Source organism: Saccopteryx bilineata, chromosome 1, assembly GCF_036850765.1.
Source record: "Saccopteryx bilineata isolate mSacBil1 chromosome 1, mSacBil1_pri_phased_curated, whole genome shotgun sequence".
In the NCBI taxonomy this organism is placed as follows: domain Eukaryota; kingdom Metazoa; phylum Chordata; class Mammalia; order Chiroptera; family Emballonuridae; genus Saccopteryx; species Saccopteryx bilineata.
This window is the reverse complement of record NC_089490.1, coordinates 208,851,700-208,872,109: the sequence shown is the minus strand read 5'-3', so window position 1 is coordinate 208,872,109 and position 20,410 is coordinate 208,851,700. Positions and strand designations below refer to the sequence as shown.

General features: G+C 41.7%; 1 protein-coding gene and 1 non-coding gene across 2 annotated transcripts in view; one reads left to right on the top strand and one right to left on the bottom strand.

Moving 5' to 3' along the window:
- LOC136319452 (ryanodine receptor 2) overlaps positions 1–20,410 on the top strand; it is a gene marked incomplete at its 3' end in the record, with an annotated part of 236,616 nt that overhangs the window by 35,893 nt on the left and 180,313 nt on the right. Inside the window, exons 5-6 of the mRNA XM_066252709.1 lie at positions 3,425–3,524; positions 5,443–5,539. Coding sequence (XP_066108806.1) covers positions 3,425–3,524; positions 5,443–5,539 — 197 coding nt within the window. The remainder of the gene's footprint in view (positions 1–3,424; positions 3,525–5,442; positions 5,540–20,410) is intronic.
- TRNAG-ACC (transfer RNA glycine (anticodon ACC)) lies at positions 6,479–6,554 on the bottom strand. Its single transcript has one exon. It is a non-coding gene; the product is annotated as a tRNA-Gly (tRNA).

The following is a 20,410-nucleotide window of genomic DNA, read 5'->3' as shown; positions in this document are numbered from 1 at the left end:
ACAATAAGTTTGGTATGTTTAAACACTTAGCAAATTTAGATTATTAATACACACAGCCAAATCTAATGTGTGTACAGACCTATTTTGAGACAGCATGTCTACATTATATACATGTGAGTTCAAGGTCAATCTAACTGGCTCCTCAAGCCCTCATTTCCCCTGCAATCCCATCTCCCTGTGGACTGCTACCTGTCCTCCAGCCCTAGTGCAAGGACCTCTGACCCAGTAGGGCAGGCTAAATTGATAACAGTCCCCCTATCAGGTTTTGTTACTGACTTGTAGTGTTTTGTGTACATCACTTTTTCTTCTAGATTCCAAGCACCCTCAGGGAGGAAGGGTATTCTATTAATCTTTGGCACAATGCTTTATACATAGTATATGCAGTGTGACCCATGATGAATTAACAAATGTAATAATCTGTTCATCATAATACTGCAGGAGCTTTCCCTTGAATTCAAAAGTAAAAATTTAAGTATTTACTTACTCATGGTCTGGTAAGAGTCATATGGTTTTATAGAGGTGTGTGTGTGTGTGTGTATGTGTGTGTGTGAGTGATGTGCTGTTATTTTGGCTCAGGTTATTGTATATTTGTAGAATAACTTAAAATATTTTTTAGTCTGTACCACTTTGACTTTAAAGGTTTTAGCTTCTAAACATACTTGTTTATTGAATAATATTGCCAGATTTCAGGGATACAGCCATGAACCTGGGTCAGACAGCTTACAAGATGGAGAAAGAAAAATACATTAAATTACATTGTGTGGTGATTGCTATGAAGGAAGGAATATTCTTGTTTGTCTAAGCAGAAGGCATTTGATTTATTGGTAGATAGTTAAAGAATTTTACAATCACAGAGTCTCAGTTGGGACTGTACTTAAGAAGGATGGGTCAAGGTGGGAAGAAGGCAAAGAGCTGGTTGAGAGGAGAAAGCTGGTTAGAACAAGTTATTGCTAAGTCTAAACAGCCAACTGGTAAACCTTTATCTTTGTTTTTTTTTTTTTTTTTTTTTAATTTTTCTGAAGCTGGAAACAGGGAGAGACAGTCAGACAGACTCCTGCATGCGCCCGACTGGGATCCACCCGGCACGCCCACCAGGGGCGATGCTCTGCCCCTCTGGGGCGTAGCCATGTTGCGACCGGAGCCACTCTAGCGCCTGGGGCAGAGGCCACAGAGCCATCCCCAGCGCCCGGGCCATCTTTTGCTCCAATGGAGCCTTGGCTGCGGGAGGGGAAGAGAGAGACAGAGAGGAAAGCGCTGCGGAGGGGTGGAGAAGCAAATGGGCGCTTCTCCTGTGTGCCCTGGCCGGGAATCGAACCCGGGTCCTCCGCATGCTAGGCCGACGCTCTACCGCTGAGCCAACTGGCCAGGGCGGTAAACCTTTATCTTATTGATTGGAAAAAGTATTGGTAAGATAACTATATACAGGCAGTCCCTGGGTTATGGATAAGATGGATTCTGTAGGTTTGTTCTTAAGTTGAATTTGTTTAGTTAACAGTGGTAGTCAACCTGGTCCCTACCGCCCAACTAGTGGGCATTCCAGCTTTCATGGTGGGTGGTAGTGGAGCAACCAAAGTATAAATAAAAAGATAGATTTAACTATAGTAAGTTGTTTTATAAAGATTTATTCTGCCAAACTTAGTGAAATCCAACATAAAGTACTTGGTAAGTAATTATTATTATATGCTTTAACTTGCTGTAATTCTGCTTTTAAATTTTATAAAGTAAAGTTACTTCCCTACTTTATGAATTACCATTACTGTGGAACTGGTGGGTGGATAGAAAATTTTACTACTAACAGAGATACAAAAGTGGACGGCAGGTATAAAGAGGTTGACTAACCCTGGTCTAGTAAGTTGGAATAGGTACATTTACCTATTAAATTCAACTTAAATGTTTGTTTTAACATAGTATTTATTTTTACCTTTCTGTTCATATAAATACTCAAACATATGCAAACCTACAGAACCTTATCTCTTTTGTCACCCAGAAACTGCCTATATATGTAAAAAATGTCTTTAGTTGTTTTTTTTTGACAGAGACAGAGCGAGAGTCAGAGAGAGGGACAGATAGAGACAGACAGGAAGGGAGAGAAATGGGAGGCATCAGATCTTCGTTGCAGCTCCTTAGTTGTTCACTGACTGCTTTCTCATATGTAGACCAGGGGGCTATAGCACATATGAGAGCGAGTGGCTCCTTGCTCAAGCCAGCGACCTTGGGCTTCAAGCCAGTGGCCATGGAATCATGTCTGTGATCCTACACTCAAGCCAGTGACCCCTTTCTCAATCTAGTGAGCCTCCATTCAAGCCAGATGAGCCCGTGCTTAAGCTGGCGACCTCAGGGTTTCAAACCTGGGTCCTCAGCGTCACAGTCTGACACTCTACCCACAGCACCACTGCCTGGTCAGACTGGTTTTGTTTTGAAGAGAAAGATAGTGAAGTGCCTTTTTTTGCTGGTGACTTGAGAATAGCACACTCAGGTGAAAGAGACCCTTGGAGTGTTGAAAGGCCTGTGGAGTTCACCTGTGTGATGACTTCCTGCTGCAATACTCTTTATCTAAGTGGGAGGGTCCAGTTTCTGGGAAAGTTCAGGTACAATTAAATCTTTGAAAGTTTAACCTGTCATCAGCATTGAAAAGTGTTAACGAAATATTATAGGAATATTGGCATATTGGTGACGTTTACTGAGGTGACCTCAGGAACACGGGTGGTTGTTCTATGAGTGTTTGAAATTCTAGAGGCAGCCAGGTAGTGATTAGTAAAATAATTTGGCTATAAAATTATAGAGTGATTTCATAATTTTGGTTTTCTTTACTTATAGTTTTAGAACTCATATATCATTGCTCTCAGAAATATTGAATATATTTTAATGTATTTTTATTTTTAAGAAGGAAAATCTGAAATTTGTGATATCTGAGTTTTAGAGGAAATGTAGTGTCCTTGTTTTAGGTACCTATTAGGAAATATCACCATCTAATGGTTATTGTGTTAAATTGTAGATAAAAGTTCTTAAAGGACCCCACAAAACTAAGACATTGGTCCTGTTAATATCACCTCCTTCATTGTCAAAAAACCATTACAGTGTGATGCATGTAAAACTTATAACTTTAATGGTAAGTACCCAGTAGCTCTACAATTCTGTCCATCAATAAACCTTAAAACAAGTTTATTTTAATGAATACATTAATTTTAGTATATTCATTTGTGTATTTTCCGATTAGCAGTGTAAGTTAGTAACTCTTAGAATGAAGGTGGAAAACACCTAAAGTCAAATAGAAACTCTAATTTTTTCCTACTAGTCTCTTCATTTCTGAGCGACAGGGTTGAGACAGTTCTGTGTGCAGTCCTGGTCTGTGGTGCGGCTTTGAGCGGGCCTGCATGTGTTCAGCCGCAGGAGCCACAGTGATGCCCGTTTGCCTCTCCCGCAGCACCTGTCCTACGGCAGCGTCAGCTTGCACGTGGACGCCGCCTTCCAGCAGACCCTCTGGAGTGTGGCCCCGATCAGCTCAGGCAGCGAAGCAGCCCAAGGTAAAAGCGCCCCTCCAGTTAGAGGGCTTATACTTCATGCAGAGGTGACAATCACCTTCGGGATTGTGATAATGAGCGGACTGTTCACAAGAGGTTTTTTTGTGTTTTTTTTTTTAATTTTTAATTTATTGTGTTTACATGGATTCAAGTGTCCCACTGAATATAACTCCCTCACCCCCCACCTCTGTGTCCCTATTTATACCCCCTTTGCTCCCCTCCCCCTAACTCATTCCCCTCTTCTCTCTAGGATTTGCTGTCCTGTTATCTATATCTATGTGTTATGTATATATAGTTTCACTGATCCTTTTACCTTCTTTGATCCCATCCGCTCACCCCCCCTTCCCTCTGACAGCTGTCCCTCTGTTCCCTGTGACCCCGCCTCTGCCTCTGTTCTGTTCCTCAGTTCACTTCGTTTATTAGATTTCACATATAAGTGAGATCATATGATATTTGTATTTCTCTGCCTGGCTTATTTCAGTTAGTATAACAATCTCCAGGTCCATCCATGCTGTCACAAAAAGTAAGATTTCCTTCTTTTGCACAGCTGCATAGTATTCCATTGTGTATATGTACCACTGCTTTTTAATCCACTTGTCCACTGATGGATACTTGGGCTGTTTCCAGATCTTGGCTATTGTAAACAATGCTGCAATAAACATGGGGGTGCATATCTTCTTTTGAATCAGTGATTTGGTGTTCTTAGGATATATTCCTAAAAGTGGGATAGCTGGGTCAAAAGGCAGATCCATTTTTAATTTTTTGAGGAAACTCTATATAGTTCTCCACAGTGGCAGCATTCCCACCAGCAGTGCAAGGGTTAATAAACAAAATTTATAAAGAACTTTTAAAACTCAACACCAGGAAGGTAAACAATCCAATTAAAAAATGGGCAAAAGAACTGAATAGACTCTTCTCCAAAGAGGACATACAGATGGCCAATAGGAAGATGAAAAAGTGTTTAACATCACTAATCATCAGAGAAATGCAAATTAAAACCACAATGAGATATCACCTCACACCTGTCAGAATGGTGCTCATTGACAAAACAAGACACAGTAAGTGCTGGCCAGGGTGTGGAGAAAAGGGAACACAAGAGCTTTTTTTATGTCAACTATTCTGCAAGTAGGTGCCTGACATTTTAGACTCTTATTTCAACTGCTATTTAAAAGAGATGTTTGTGGCCTGACCTGTGGTGGTGCAGTGGATAAAGTTTAGACCTGGAACGCTGAGGTCACCGGTCTGAAACCCTGGACTTGCCCGGTCAAGGCACATATGGGAGTTGATGCTTCCTGCTCCTCCCACCCCTTCTCTCTCTCTCCTCCTCCTCTCTAAAATGAATAAATAGAAATCTAAAAAAAAAAAAAATTAAAAGAGATGTTTGTGTTACGACTTTCCTATTCTTATTTTGATGCTACTGTCAGCTTCAGTTTCTCTGTGTCTGTTTCATGCCCTAGCTTTTTAGAGGTTCCTTTTTCCATTGTTTTGGCCCCAGGGTATTGCTCGGTGAGGCTAATGTCAGGATTTTCTGTGTTCCAGGGCATGACCTGGAGCTGGGCCACAATAGTGCTTATACATCAGGGTTTCCAAAAAAATATCTGTGTTTGTTCTGGTAACTGTCACCAAGAGAAGTTCGAATCTGAATCTATCCATGCATGTATGTTTAAGGGAGAATTTTATAGGTCTCCCTATGGGTGGTGTTTTCCAGTGGGAATGTCACTGACTGTGGGACTCTGGGACTCGGGACCCCGAGGCAGCAGGCGAGAGCACCAGCCATCCCTGTGACTTTGGCCCTGAACCTGAGCCTTACTGTATTTCTGTTTCTTTGTCTATAAAACTAGAAGTTTGGACCAGGTCTTTCCAGCTTCTGTTCAAATGTGACCATGACAGTTCAAATGTGACTGAATTTTGATTCTTACAGGCTATCTGATTGGTGGTGACGTCCTGAGGCTGCTGCACGGGCACATGGACGAGTGCCTCACTGTTCCCTCGGGAGAACATGGGGAGGAGCAGCGGAGGTTGGTACCCAGCTCAGCGCCTCCAGCGTGCCTTGTCTTGCCTTGATATAATTTCTTAAATTAAGGATATGTGTGTGTAGGCCATTAGCATAATAGAAAGTGGGTCACTAATGCTCATCTGTCCCCTGAAGTGACCCAAATATTTGTTGGCCTCCTTAGAACTTTCTCCTCTTGTTATAATTTTATTACCTCTCAATAGAATTGCTGAAAATATTAAAACATGGCAAGAAGCACTGAATTAAATAAACTCAGTGGGAGGGGGGAACAGTTGAAGCAAACTACTTAAAACTTCATTAAATGTTCATTAGTTTTTATTAATTATCTTTCTGGAAACATTTGGTCTCCAATTCATTTTAAAATCAGATTTCTCAAATTGTATAAAATTTAGGACCTTTTTCTATTACCTCCCATTTACTGTCATTGATAATAGAATTGACCACTTTCCCTGATATTGTATGTAACTATAACACCTGTTACGTGTTAATATTACCTGACATTAGGCCAAGATTATGTAGTCTGGATCATTGGGGAAAATGCACAAATGCTACAAAACCAGGAATATTTAGGATGATTTGCATGCTCTGCTTTTTTTTTTTTTTTTTTTTTTTTTTTTCTTTCTTTTTTTTTTTTTCTCATTTTTCTGAAGCTGGAAACAGGGAGAGACAGTCAGACAGACTCCCGCATGCGCCCGACCGGGATCCACCCGGCACGCCCACCAGGGGCGATGCTCTGCCCACCAGGGGGCGATGCTCTGCCCATCCTGGGCGTCGCCATGTTGCGACCAGAGCCACTCTAGCGCCTGGGGCAGAGGCCACAGAGCCATCCCCAGCGCCCGGGCCATCTTTGCTCCAATGGAGCCTTGGCTGCGGGAGGGGAAGAGAGAGACAGAGAGGAAAGCGCGGCGGAGGGGTGGAGAAGCAAATGGGCGCTTCTCCTGTGTGCCCTGGCCGGGAATCGAACCTGGGTCCTCCGCACGGTAGGCCGACGCTCTACCGCTGAGCCAACCGGCCAGGGCTGCATGCTCTGCTTTGACTCACAAATAGATGAATATGTAAGTTTCCTACATACATGAGAGATCTCTGTGAGAGAAGATTGTCTAGATCACTGATTACAGGTCTTTTATGTTTTGGGGGATGTTTCTAATAATATTAACACACACATTTAGGTAAATATTATTTAATACATATTTCTTTTTGTACTTTTAAGAAAGCTACTGGGCACATTTAGAAAGTCAGCAGTCACTGACCAGCTGTCTCGTCTTGTGAAAGGTTGCTCTGAGGTCTGGGTCATTGTCTCCCCTCCATCACCAGGCAGAAGGGGAAAGCACATCCTGGAGGGTGGAATACAGAGCCTGGAATATTTTCTACACTAAAAATACTCTGTGTAGCAGATTCTGATGAAGATGCTGATGGTGTCATTAGGATTTGTGTAAAAGATGAGAGGGAATTCAAAAGGCAGATGGTTTGAGGAATTAATTCCAAACAGAAGAATAAACCTTCGACTGAAAGGAAGACAGAGTGTCCTGGGAACAGCCACTGTTCTAGAGTGACAAGGGACAGGGTGGTAGCCAAGGGGGGACCAGAGGAGAGAGTGGCCTCATGCCATCCCTGGCTGGCTCTAGTCCAAGTTGGGGGGAAGGAGCAGGATGTGGGGTGAAATGGACAGATCCGCTTTAACAGAACAGCCCTGCTGGGCACGAAGAGCTCTGGTCGGAGATGGACGGAGTCTGAATCAGGGAAATCAGTGGGAGAAGGCCGTTGTCATCCAAGTGAGAGAAAGTGAGAAAGTCATCCTGGAGAGTGACTGCCAGTGTGCAGAGGATCCCCTGGAGCACAGACCTCGGAGGTCAAATTGACTGGCTTAGGGATGAATGCGGTGGGGACTGGGGGAGAAGGGGTGGAATCCAGGGCAGTGAGATGGTTATGAGCCATTGAAGAGATGGTGCTGAGGCCTGGGGCAGGTGGACAGACAGGGCATGAAGGACATTTTGGACATTGGTGAGTGCAGAGACTCCATGGGGCATTGAGCAGGAAGCGGAAATTTTTGAGTCTGTAACATAGACAAAGCTGGGTTAGATTTTGATCTCAAGTGTATGGGGAGTATGGAAGGAATGGGAACTGCGTTAGAGGGAGGAGCTGAGATTAGGGAGAGAGTTTATCAATTTGGCATTGCTTTAAGAAGGCTGCAAGGCCCTGGAGCAGGGGTCCCCTAACTTTTTACACAGGGTGCCAGTTCACTGTCCCTCAGACCGCTGGAGGGCCAGACTATAAAAAATCTATGAACAAATCCCTATGCACACTGCACATATCTTATTTTAAAGTAAAAGAACAAAATGGGAACAAATACAATATTTAAAGAAGTAAATTTAAATCAACAAACTGACCAGTATTTCAGTGGGAACTATGCTCCTCTCATTGACCACCAATGAAAGAGGTGCCCCTTCCGGAAGTGCGGCGGGGGCCGGATAAATGGCCTCAGGGGGCCGCAGTTTGGGGACCCCTGCCCTGGAGGGTCTAAGCAGAGAGGAGGAGGGTGGAGCCCTGGATAACGCTGACATGTAGGACCTAGGTAGGTAAAGAGGTCTTCAGGAGTCAGAATGACCCAGCAGGTAGTCGTGGTAGCATAGGAGGGGTGTGGGTGTGCTAGATGTTCTAATGTATTATTACTGTAGATTCAGGGCAGCAATAGGCTGCGTCCCATCTCTGGTGTGGTAAATGATACACGTAGACCGAGTGGTCTGGAGCCCCCTTTCTGCAGACACAAAGAGATTTCTGGTGAAGGTAGCAGGCTCTGGGCTACAGAATCAGCCATGCCACTTACTAGCTGTGCAATGTGTGCAGGTGACTTAAGTTCTGTAAACACTATTTTTCTCAGTAAAGTGCAGAATTGGAAGTATCAACTACTGGTTCACAAGGTTGCTGTGAACATTCAGTGTAAACATGCCTATACAGTACTTGACACTTAATGAAGAGATCACAGATTTTTGATGTTACTGTTTAGACATAAGAGCAGCATTTAGTCAGAGGTGGGAAAATTGGAGGGACCCTGGGCATGGGGTGACAGTGTGCTAGAGCAGAGATGCTGGAGGAAGAGATACTACACCACATCTAAGCAAAACCCCGATTCTTCCAAATTGGATGTATTGGATGGAGTGTAGTGAGCAAGGCTCTCTCATCCTTGCTCAGGTCTGAAAGCCAGGAGTGGATGAGCATACTTTTTGTTTTAATAATTGGATGTTTTTATTTTTATTTCTTAAGTGAGAGGAGGGGAGAGAGTGAGACAGACTCCCTGCATGCACCCCGACTGGGATCCACCCTGCAACCCCCATCTGGGGCCAACGCTCAAATCATTTGAGTATTTTTAGTGCTTGAGGCTGACACTTGGACCAGTGGAGCTACCCTCAGTGCTTGGGGCCAACGTTCGAACCAATAAAGCCACTGGCTGCTGGAGGGGAAGTGATAGAGAAGGGAAAGAGGGAGTGGGGGAGATGCAAATGGTTGTTTCTTCTGTGTGCCCTGCCCTGGAATTGAACCCTTATGCTGCGCCAGTGTTCTATCTGCTGAGCCAACCAGTGAGGGTCAGGTGTTTTCATTTTTAAACGAGAATATTCAGTGTCAGATTCCAGACTTCCTTGACTTATTCACTGGATGAGACAATAGTTGTTCACTTCTCCTGGTCCCCGCAAGTCTGTATGTCAACTGGTATGTTTCCGACGGGGCACATTTCCTCTGAATCCTTTAGACAGCTGGCTATTATTGCAGAGAAAACCAAGGGAAACATCAAAGATGTGTTAATATTGTCTGGATCCACTTTCTTGTTGCATACATGGTGAAGCCTGTCCCCCACCCCCATTCTAGATTTGATGTTGAGAATTCCTATGTCACATTGAGATCAACATGTCTCAGCTCTTCCTAGGTGGTGATGTCAATACGGACACGTCCCCTGTGTCCTCTGTACAGCATGTTTACATGGGCGGAATTAGATTGAAATGGATGTCAGGTTATGTCCTGAGGGAGAAAATGAATCAGAAACAGGCAGCGGGAGCCTAAGGCTGTTGCTGAACTTAGAAGAGTTATCCTGATGATATGGTGAGATTAAGCAATTTCTTTTCATATAATGGTAAAAATAATTCCTTTACTTCTATATTTATAGAACACTTCATTATATCAAATCTTATTAATATCATTGTGTAGACATCTCTCTCTCTCTGTCTCTGTGTTTTCCCCCTGAGTTACCAGTGCTTTTGGGAACCATGTATGTGCCAGGCACAGCACACCTGTGGCATGCTCTTCTAAGTGACGGGGATCTGTGGAGCGGGAGGAAACACATATGATAAACTAAAATGTATATTTTGGTTCATTTTAAAAATGGAGTAAAAATAGTTTGACTTCGGACAGTGATTTGAAAGCTAGATCAATTTCAGGGAAAGATATACAATTTCTTTTTCCTCATCACTCCTTGTGATAGTTTGATCTGGCGGTTCTCACGAAATACTCAAGTCAAGTCAGGTTTGTTGTAAGAAGAGGTGGAATGATTAAGGAGCTGTCCAGAGAGACACTTACTTCTGAGTAATTTAGGGACCATGAGTGCTGTGTTCCTGGATGAGTCTGTCAGTCTCCCAGGTCTTGCTCCCTTGACATTTACTGAACATACATAATTACTATGATAGTGATTGACAATGTTCTTCAACGATGGGTCTGTAACGCTAGATACCAATGCAATTGTCTTTTAACTTCCTCTTCATTGTTTTTGTGTATGTATACAGTTACCTTTGCATTCTCAAGAGAGTATTAAAAACACTCTTATACTAAAGAGCATATATATAATTTAATTAAATGTAATTAAATTGGAGAATGATGCCTATCAGGGTTAAATTAAATATATTTCCCCCTACACTTCCTGCTCATATTCCTTTTATGTATTAAATTTGGTTTCTTGAGATTTTTCCAGGAAGACACAGGGCTATCAAATAACTGGGATACACCTTGTCTAAACAATAAAAGTTGTACAAACCTGACCTAGAGAGGTTGTGAGCCGCTGGATGGAAGGGAGAGATGTTTGAGCATTAACTGTGGAATTGCAGTTTCTCAGTTCTAACACTCGTCAGATGGGGAGAGGACAATTTGGGGAGAAGCAGGGTCTTGTGCTTGTTAGATGCAACATAGTGTTTTAATTATTGTTTTAAAAATAGACTTTCCCACTGATGGTTGCCAGAGGGGAGGCGGCTTGGTAGATGGGGTGAAAAAGATGAAGAGATTAAGAAGTACAAATTGGCAGTTACAAAATAGTCAGGGGGATGTAAAGTGCAGTGTGGGAAATACAGTCAGTAATATTGTAATAACCATGCACAGTGCCAGGCGGGAACTGGAATAATTGGGGAATGACTTCTTAAATTATATAAATTTCTAATCACTATGCTGCATACCTGAAACTAATGTAATATTATATGTTAAATGTAATTAAAAAAGAAAAAGAAAAAAACATAAGCTTTTATTCTAGAGGCTTGGAATTTGATTATCAATTTTTATTTTAAGTGTGAACTATTTTATATGGGGTGTATTTCCTGTTTTAGATTCTGTCACTGGATTTCTGGATTGTATCTTATTATTTCTGTCTATTTTTACATGACTGTAATAAAATATGCACACACATTTATTTAGGGATTAAACTTGCCCTGTCTAAACTAAGGATGTCATATATATATTTTTAGTGAGAAGGGAGATATACAGACTGCTGCATGCGCCCCAACTAAGATTCATCTGGCAGCCCTTATCTGGGGCCAATGCTCTGCCCATTGGGGGCCTGATACTCGCAACCAAACTATATTTAGCACCTGAGATGGAGGCTTCACAGAACCATCCTCAGTGTTCAGGGCCAGTGCGCTCAAGCAAATTGAGCCATAGCTGTGAGAGGAGAAGAGAGAAAGAGTGAGAGAAGGGGGAGGGGAAAGGTTGGAGAAGCAGATGGGTACTTCTCCTGTGTGCCCTGACTGGGAATTGAACCTGGTACTTCTACATGCCAGGATGCTCTGCTGCTAAGCCAAGTGGCCAAATGTTGTGTGTTGTTGTTTTTTTTTTCTAAAGTGTAAAGCACAGAGGCAGAGAGACTCCAGCATGCGCTTAACTGGGATCTACCTGGCATGCCCACTAGGAAGCAATGCTCTGCCCGTCTGGGGCATTGCTTTGTTGCAACCGGAGCCATTCTAGCAACTGAAGCAGAGACCATGGAGCCATCCCCAGTGCCCGGGCCAACTTTGCTCCAGTGGAGCCTTGGCTGCGGGAAGGGAAGAGAGAGATTGAGAGAAAGGAAAGGGGAGGGGTGGAGAAGCAGATGGGCGCTTGTCCTATGTGCCCTGGCTGGGAATTGAACCCAGGACATCCACATGCTGATAGACACTCTATCACTGAGCCAGCCAGCCAGGGCCCAAATGTCATATTCTTAAGGTCATAAATTTTAAAAAAGAAAATTAGAGGATATTATTCAGAATTATTATTTAGGACCTGTGATTTGCAAACTGGTATTAAGGGAATATTTTTTGAGAAGCATTACTTGTATTACAGGTTTTGCTGTAAACCTTACAAGTATGTAATTTTATTCATTCAGTAAAAAATTATGGAATGACTAGTGTGTTCTGGGTACTGGGGTTATAGTAGTAGATGAAAAGATAAAAGTCTCTTTCCTCAAGGAGTTTACATTCTAGAGCGGACATGGAACAATACAAACATAAATGGGCTTATTTATAAATGCACACAGACCCTGGTGATAATTGATAAAATATAGGTGTTGATAAGAGCAATAGAAATAAAGAAAGAAGAGAAGAAAATGCAGAGTGTTCATGTTTGTGTGTGTGTTTGAAAGAGAGGAGGGGAGGGAGAATTCAAGGGAGAGGTGTTCCATTTTTCATCTTATCAGACAGCACTCTCGGTTTTTACTCTGTCTTGTTACTTTCAAATGCAGGGCAGTTAAACCATTATTTGTGATAATATCTGGAAATAAATGCTATATTTGTACAACAGGATGTCTTGCTGTATGTATACATGAAAATATTTTTGTCTCCATGCCCCTTTTAATATTATGAGGATTTAATGAGTATGAATTGTAAATAATAAACCATGATATGCTTTTGAGATGATGAATTGAATGTCTCAGTCTGGCCTAGACAGATGCATGATTTGTGTCTGTGAATGCTATTAGAGGATGCTGTCTCTGCAGATTTGAGTGTGCTCAGGCCCTGCCTGGGAGGAAGTTCTACTGTGCTCCGGGGTGATCAAGGTAAAGTTAGCACATAAGGCCTTTCTCCACCCGTGTCCCTCATGGTCCCCGCCAGGTCCTGTGCATACCTTTTTGGCTTTGGTCTGGAAATGGAATGGGTTTGCTAAACAGTTTTGATGGAAGTCCGAAATAAAGGAGAGTGATTTTCTCTTTTTTTTTTGGTCTCTTCTCCCTTGAGGGAGAATTTACTCATCCCCTGATACTTGACTCCTACTGAGAGCGAGAACACCCTCTCCTTGCTCCAGCCCATTGTTTTCTTCTTCCTCCTCCTTCTCTTCCTCCTCCTCCTCTTCTTTTTCTTTCTTCTTCTTCTTCCTTTCTTCTCTTTTTCTTGTTCTTCCTTTCTTCTTTCTTTCTTTCTTCCTCTTCTTTTTCTTCTTTCTTCTTTCTTCTTCTTCCTTCTTTTCTTCTTTCTTCTTTCTTCTTTCTTCTTCTTCCTCTTCTTCTTTCTTCTTCTTTTTCATCTTTCTTCCTTCTTCTTCTTCCTCTTCTTCTTTCTTTTTCTTCTTTCTTCCTTCTTCTTTCTTCCTCCTCCTCCTCCTCCTCTTCCTTCTTCTTTTTTCTTTCTTCATTCTCTTTCTCCTTCTCCTCCTTCTTCTTCTTTCTGCTGCTTCTTCTTCATCATCACCATTCCCATCAACGGGCCACTCTCTCTGGGCTAGAATGCACAATTTTCAAAAACATAGTTTGAAGGCAAAGGATTGAAAATATTCTCAGGATAGAAATGAAAAAACAATTGGGGTGTTTGATGCACTTAAAGTGAGTGAATTGAAAAAGGGACACTGGATTACAAACCAACTTTAAGAAAAAAAGAAACCTCCCGTATTTTCTCAATGAAAATTTCAGACCATTTTTACTTACCCACATTTAGGTTATTTAACTTAATCTGGATATAAACAAAGCCTTTAGGGGGATAAAAAGGAGCTCCCTTTTCTTTTTAATTTCCAAATGCCTTTATGGTTGTATTGGTTTCTGTATGGAGTGAAAAATGAAAGTAAGAAGGTATATTTTGCCATTTTTCTGTCTAGTCCTTTTTACATGAGTCTTTTAATATCAACTAGAAGAGTAGTCTTGTTTGAACCAGAGATGACTCCTTTACATCTAATAGATGACACATGTCAAAACATACCTGTTTTTCTTGTGCAGCAACTTGAATAGAAATAATCCTGCAGACTCCGCCCCTGAGTGCATGCACAGAGCTGCTCTAGCTTGGGTGCAGGCACGAACATCTCATCTCTGCCACTGTCAGACTCTGATGGCTGCTTTCACACCTGCCTGTGGCCCAGCTGTTCTGCAGACACTCTGATAGGCACTTACACTGAAGACGGTGGTAGGAACAGAAATTCTTCTGTGATATGTGTAAACTTCCCCTGGGCAGTTGGCTCAGCAGTAGAGTGCTGGCCCAGCATGTGAATGTCCTGGGCTCGATTCCCAGTCAGGGCACACAGGAGAAGCATCCATCTGCTTCTTCACTCCTCCCCTTTGTCTCTCCCTTTCTTCCTCTCCTGCAACCGTGGCTCGATTGGTTTGAGTGACTTGGCCTTGGGCACTGAGGATGGCTCCATGGAGCCTCCCCCTCAGGTGCTAAAAATAGCTTGGTTGTTAGCATGGCCTTAGATGGGCAGAGCATCAGCCCCAGACGGGGGTTGTTGGGTGGATCCTGGTCAGGATGCATGCAGGAGATGGTCTCTCTCTCTCTCCCCTCCTCTCACTTGGAAAAGAGGGAGGAAAAATGTGTAAACTGAAACTCTTGTAATTTCACTCTGAAATGACCTTTTTATCCTGGGATGACTTTTCAATGACTTGAACTCAGTGCCTTTAATGCTTATTCAGGGATTTGCATGTTGTAGGCATTTGGACATATGCTGGGTATAGAAGTGACTGAGAGCAAGCAGTCATTAAATAACTGAGAATTTATTAAGGTTTCAGCAACACTCTGTTGAGGGAAAAATGAATGTTAATCTGGGAGAGGCCAATCACAGTCCTTTTAAAAATTATATTGTAGAGAACATACTTTACTTACCTTTCTACCCTCTGAGGGAGATCAGGCAAGGCAGGAATATGTAGGATGTTTAAGAACGAGTGCTGGCATTGGGGACCACTCTGGCTAACTCAATGATTAGAGGTCCCCCATTTGTATTATTTTGCTGATTCCTGAAAGATTATCTGCTTATAATTCAGGGAGGGCAGAAAAATGATTTTACTAAATCAGCATACCAACCTGAGTGAGTAGAAATCGAGTTTGAGGGCTGTGGGTCCCACATTCTTGGCTAAGAGCCTTTCATATCAGAAGCACCTTACTCAAGTTACTTTCTAGGGAAGCATCCCTGTTCCCCTAGCACAATCCTGAGACCCTTCTCTCAAGGGGATTGCACTGGCTGAGGGGCTGAGCAGGGGGCAGAGTGACGGGATCACAGAGTGGAAGTGATCAAAATGGTAGGACAGTACCAGCAAAGAACAGGTTTGTTAGCAAGGGACTTCAGAATATACCCTTAAAGCAGTGGTGAACTGGAAATGGACCAGCATATCTTACGGGGAGCATCTAGTATCTCACTGAAAAGTGGGTATTATGTTACGTTAATTGTAGGTTTTTTATAGATAATCTTCAAGTTGAGGAAGTTCCCCTCTATTCCTAGTTTACCATGACTGGGTGTTGGGTTTTATCAAATGTTTTGTGCATTTGTGATATGATATTGTGGTTTGTTTCTTCAGCAGGCTGCTGTATGGATTTTATGAATGTTCAATGATATTATGTACAAAAGGATAAAAGTACTCATTTTAGCTACATATATTGAAGCTAAAAATTTCTTTTGACATTAAAAAACAGTAATTTTATGGATAACTATGACTTTTATAATCTATTTTATTAAAATTAAAAAACAATTTTAAGTTTAAAAACATTTTTTCAAAAGAGAATTGAATTCTGTCATCCATGATGTAGTCATTAAACATCATTAGAAAAAATGAATAATTCTGACACTGTTATTACCCTGAGTTACAGTAACTAAAATACTTGATAGGGCTATTTTTGTCCCTACTGAATTCTTTGCAAACATGTCATAAACATTTGAATTGGAAAAGCAATTTTCAGAGTCTAGTAAGCTACTCTTTTCTATTTTTAACTTATGTAATTGATTCATTATCAAAATTTGATGTGACTTACTAAATTACCTTTTACTATTGTTGTGCTCTATTTTGGTGTTTAGCATTTGTTACATATTCTAGCTTCTCTCTTGACAAAAATGAAACCAGAATGTATGAAAAAAATATAACTCTAAAAGTGACATTGTTCCTTGCTTTAAATTCATATGTATGTAAATGGTAAACGTGAGAAAAAGTGTAGTCGGGGGTATGCAGTAATAATCGACTTGCAATCTATTCAGTTTTGTAATAATATACTAACCTCCTTATACTTCCTTATGTTGAAGAAATGAAAGTAGATTGAAAATGTCCTAATTGTTCTTTTGTAATTTAGGTATGAGACAGTTGTGTTGCTTATACTTCATTGATCACACTGAAGTTTTTTGGGATGAACTAAGTGCTCTGAAATACTCTGAATTTATTTGTAATTATCTTAGGAGGAATAATAACGGCTTACTCACAATGTGAATATAATTCCATATTAAGAAGTATGTTCCAAGATAGATAAGTTGGATTTTCTGTTGATTACTTACTGTAATGTTTAATTTTATGTGTCAACCTGATTGGGCCATGGGGTGCCTAGATACTTGGTCAAACATTATTTGGGGTATTTTTGTGAGGGGGTTTTTGGATAAATTTAGCATTGAAATTGATAGACTGAGTAAAGCAGATTGCCCTCCCTAATGCGGGTGGGTCTCACCTGATCAGTTAAAGGCATGAGTGGAGTGAAATAGCTGTCTCTTCAAAGAATCAGAAGGGATGCTCCCTGCCTGACTTCCTCTGTGCTGAGACATCAATTATTGTCTACCTTTGGACTGAAACTGCAACATCAGCTTTTTGGTGTCTGGACTATGGTGTCACTCTTTGAATTGGACCTCATATAGTCAGTGCTCCTGGGCTTCTGGGTGTCCAGCCTGCCAACTGCAGTTCTTGGGACTTGTCAGCCTCCTGATTGTGTGATTTGCATGTGAACTTGAAGACTGCAGACATAAATAAAATAATTACTTTATTTGTTACCTAGAACTACTAGAAGCAAAAGGAATAGTCAGATCATGGCTAAAAACTTGCTAGAACCAGGCCATGAACCCTAGGAAGAGGCTAGTGAGGAGAGTCAGAGTTATGACTTCATTTCCTACTTAGGTTGTCCCAAGCAATTTTATAATTTAGGACTTATGTACCTTTGATTATAAACAAGTATATGATACTATTGACAGTTTAATTCAACAAACAATATTACGTCCTTAATTCCCTATCTGAAAAGATTGAACATAACACCACCACCATCATCTTCCTCTCAAAGCTGACGTTTGATGTGCAAGGGCTCTTCCCAGGGGTCGCATGGGTTATGTCATCCATTCCTTCCTCACAGGAACCCGATGACAATTAGCTTCATTTACTTAAAGAAATGAGGTACACAGAAGTTAAATAACTTTGCACAAGTCCATACAAGGATGTGGCATCTTCAGAAAATTAACAATCACATGTGAGAGTAACTTATCACCTTCCCAATCCTTGCAAAGCATGAGCTCATACCTGTGATGCCATTCAGCGGAGCTGTGTGGTAGCATCCTGGGAAAGAAAGTGGTGTCCTTGTGGGGGAGGGTTCTCTCTACAGCAGGGGTCTCAAACTCAACTCAGCTTGTGGGCCGCAGAGCAAGATCACAGCAGTTCAGCAGGGCCGCACTAGGTCTACAAAAGGCAACTGTTATACAACATTTTTCTCACTGCAGTTGAAAACAAAAAAAAATCAGTACAACAAGCACAATCGTACATGCAGTTTACTCAGTGTCACAAAACTACCAGAAACTGTAGTTCGCATCACAACTGCTGTTAACTAAGCTAATATCTAGCTAGGATGCTAGAGAAATGAAAAATACAAGTAGGCCCCTAGGCTTACTTAATTTTATCCAAAATATTTTGAACTTCGTGGATTAGTCTGCGGGCCGCACAAAATTGTTCGGCGGGCTGTGAGTTTGAGACCCCTGCTCTACAGCATTAGGTCTTTATTTTTTTCTGTGACAGGGACAGAGAGGGACAGATAGGGACAGACATACAGGAAAGGAGAGAGATGAGAAACATCAATTCTTTCTTGTGGCTTAGTTGTTCATTGTTTGCTTTCTCATATGTGCCTTGATTGCTTTCTCTTATGTGCCTCTGCTATAGCAGATTGAGTGACCCCTTGCTCAAGCCAGCAACCTTGGGCTCAAGTCAGCAAACTTGGGCTTCAAGCCAGTGACCTTTGGGCTCAAGCTAGTGACCCTGCACTCAAGCCAGATGAGCCCGCACTCAAACCAGCAACCTCGGGGTTTTGAACCTGGGTCCTCTGCATCCCAGTCCAGTGCTCTATCCACTGCACCACCAACTGGTCAGGCTAAATCTTTTTTTTTTTTACAGGGATGGAGAGATAGAGAGAGGGATAGATAGGGACAGACAGACAGGAACAGAGAGAGATGAGAAGCATCAATCATTAGTTTTTCATTGTGACACTTCAGTTGTTTATTTGATTGCTTTCTCATCTGTGCCTTGACCACGGGCCTTCAGCAGACCGAGTAACCCCTTGCTCGAGCCAGCGACCTTGGGTCCAAGCTGGTGAACTTTTTGCTCAAGTCAGATGAGCCCGCGCTCAAGCTGGCAACCTCGGAGTCTCGAACCTGGGTCCTCTGCATCCCAGTCCAACACTCTTATCTACTGCACCACCGCCTGGTCAGGCCATGCTAGATCTTTTATTAATAAATTGTTTTATGATTCTATGTTACAACCCACTAATTGGAATGGCATATCCTGTAAAATTTTCTTATCCATATATGCCAATATCTGCCACTCAGTCGGCTGTGAAGAACTTGTAAGAACTTGTGCTTTCATTAGTCTGCTATTGCTAGTTTTTTCTGACATTAGATTCTGAAGTTGTGTTATCCTGCCAGTCAAAGAGCCCTTTTGATATTGAGAAACAAGTGGTTTGACAATTGAGATAAGACTTAATGTATTTTATAATGAAAATACAAAAATAGCTCACTACTTTTATTTCAGTGGATAATATTATAATACTTATTAAAAGTGGAATTGATGACATAATAGGAAGAATTGTACTTGTTAAAAGAATAACCTGAAGCAGCCTCTTCAGGCAGGTTTTTGTTTTCAGCCTGAAATATGAGCTCCTTAATGAAGTGTATTTTGTGGAGGATAATGTGTTATGTAGACATAAATTAGAGCCTGAAACTGGAGATTTTCAAATTGCCATTGAACAAGACACAAAGCATTGGTCTTAGGTGTGCATATTTTAAAAATTTCTTTTGGGCCCTGGCCATTTGGCTCAGTGGTAAAGCATGGGCCTGTCATGTGGATGTCCTGGGTTCGATTCCTGGTCAGGGCACACAGGAGAAGTGACTGTCTGCTTATCCACCCTTCTCCCTTCTCTCTCTCTCTCTCTCTCTCTCTCTCTCTCTCCCCCTTCTTCTTCTGCAGCCATGGCTCGATTAAGTTGGGTGTGTTGGCCCCAGGCACTGAGGATGGCTCTGTGGAGCCTCCACCTCAGGTGCTAAAAATAGTTTGGTTGCCAGCATAGCCCCAGATGGGCAGAGCATCAGCCCAGATGGGATTGCTGGGTGGTTCTTGGTAGGGGTGCATGCAGGTGTCTGTCTCTCTATTGCCCCTCTTCTTGGAAAAAAAATTCTTTTGATGAAATTACAGTGACTGACTTTTTCTGATTTATGAGCTAGGGGGAAGATCCTTGAAAAATTTTTTTTTTGTTACAAATAATACTGATGTCCAGTTATTTTAACAATTTTTTTTCCTCATCTGGTTTGTTGGAAAAATTTTCAGGAAATGGAGAGCTTCACAGGTACCTTTGTGTTTTCATACCCATTGGCCTTCTCTTGAATTTGGCTCCTTTTCTGCTATTTGTGTCTCTTGTGTTGATGAGCTTAAAGCTGTGTTTGGTTAATTTCTTAGAGACTCTCAGTCTTCCTGTTGGTAAAGGCACGTACTCTGAAGATGATCATTTAGTTGTATGAATTTAAATTTGGACTCGAAAACCATTTGGTAAACTTGTTGGTCTTCAAACAATTGTTTTCCTGGACTTTGATTTGATACTTGAGATACATTGCAGGGAAAAGTGACAATCTCTTCATAGAAAAGAATATTTCTCAAGCTGGACTGATTTCTAAATAAGTTTGAATGTCCTTACTGTCATTTTTGGTGGACTAAGATTCTTATACTTAGGATCTAGTTATTATGGTGCCAGTTTTCAGTCTAAAATAGCCCATGAAGACTGGATTAGACAACTGTTGAAATTCTTCTACACAAGCCATGTACTTATATGGGAACTCTTATAGCAGATTCCTCAGACAGCAGCAGAAAATTGTAATCAGTCCTCAGAGTCTCCACACCTGCCAGAGAAGCATTTTAAAAACAATAAAGAGAAATGATTAAAGGTAGAAGTCTCTTCGGGAGACAAATATT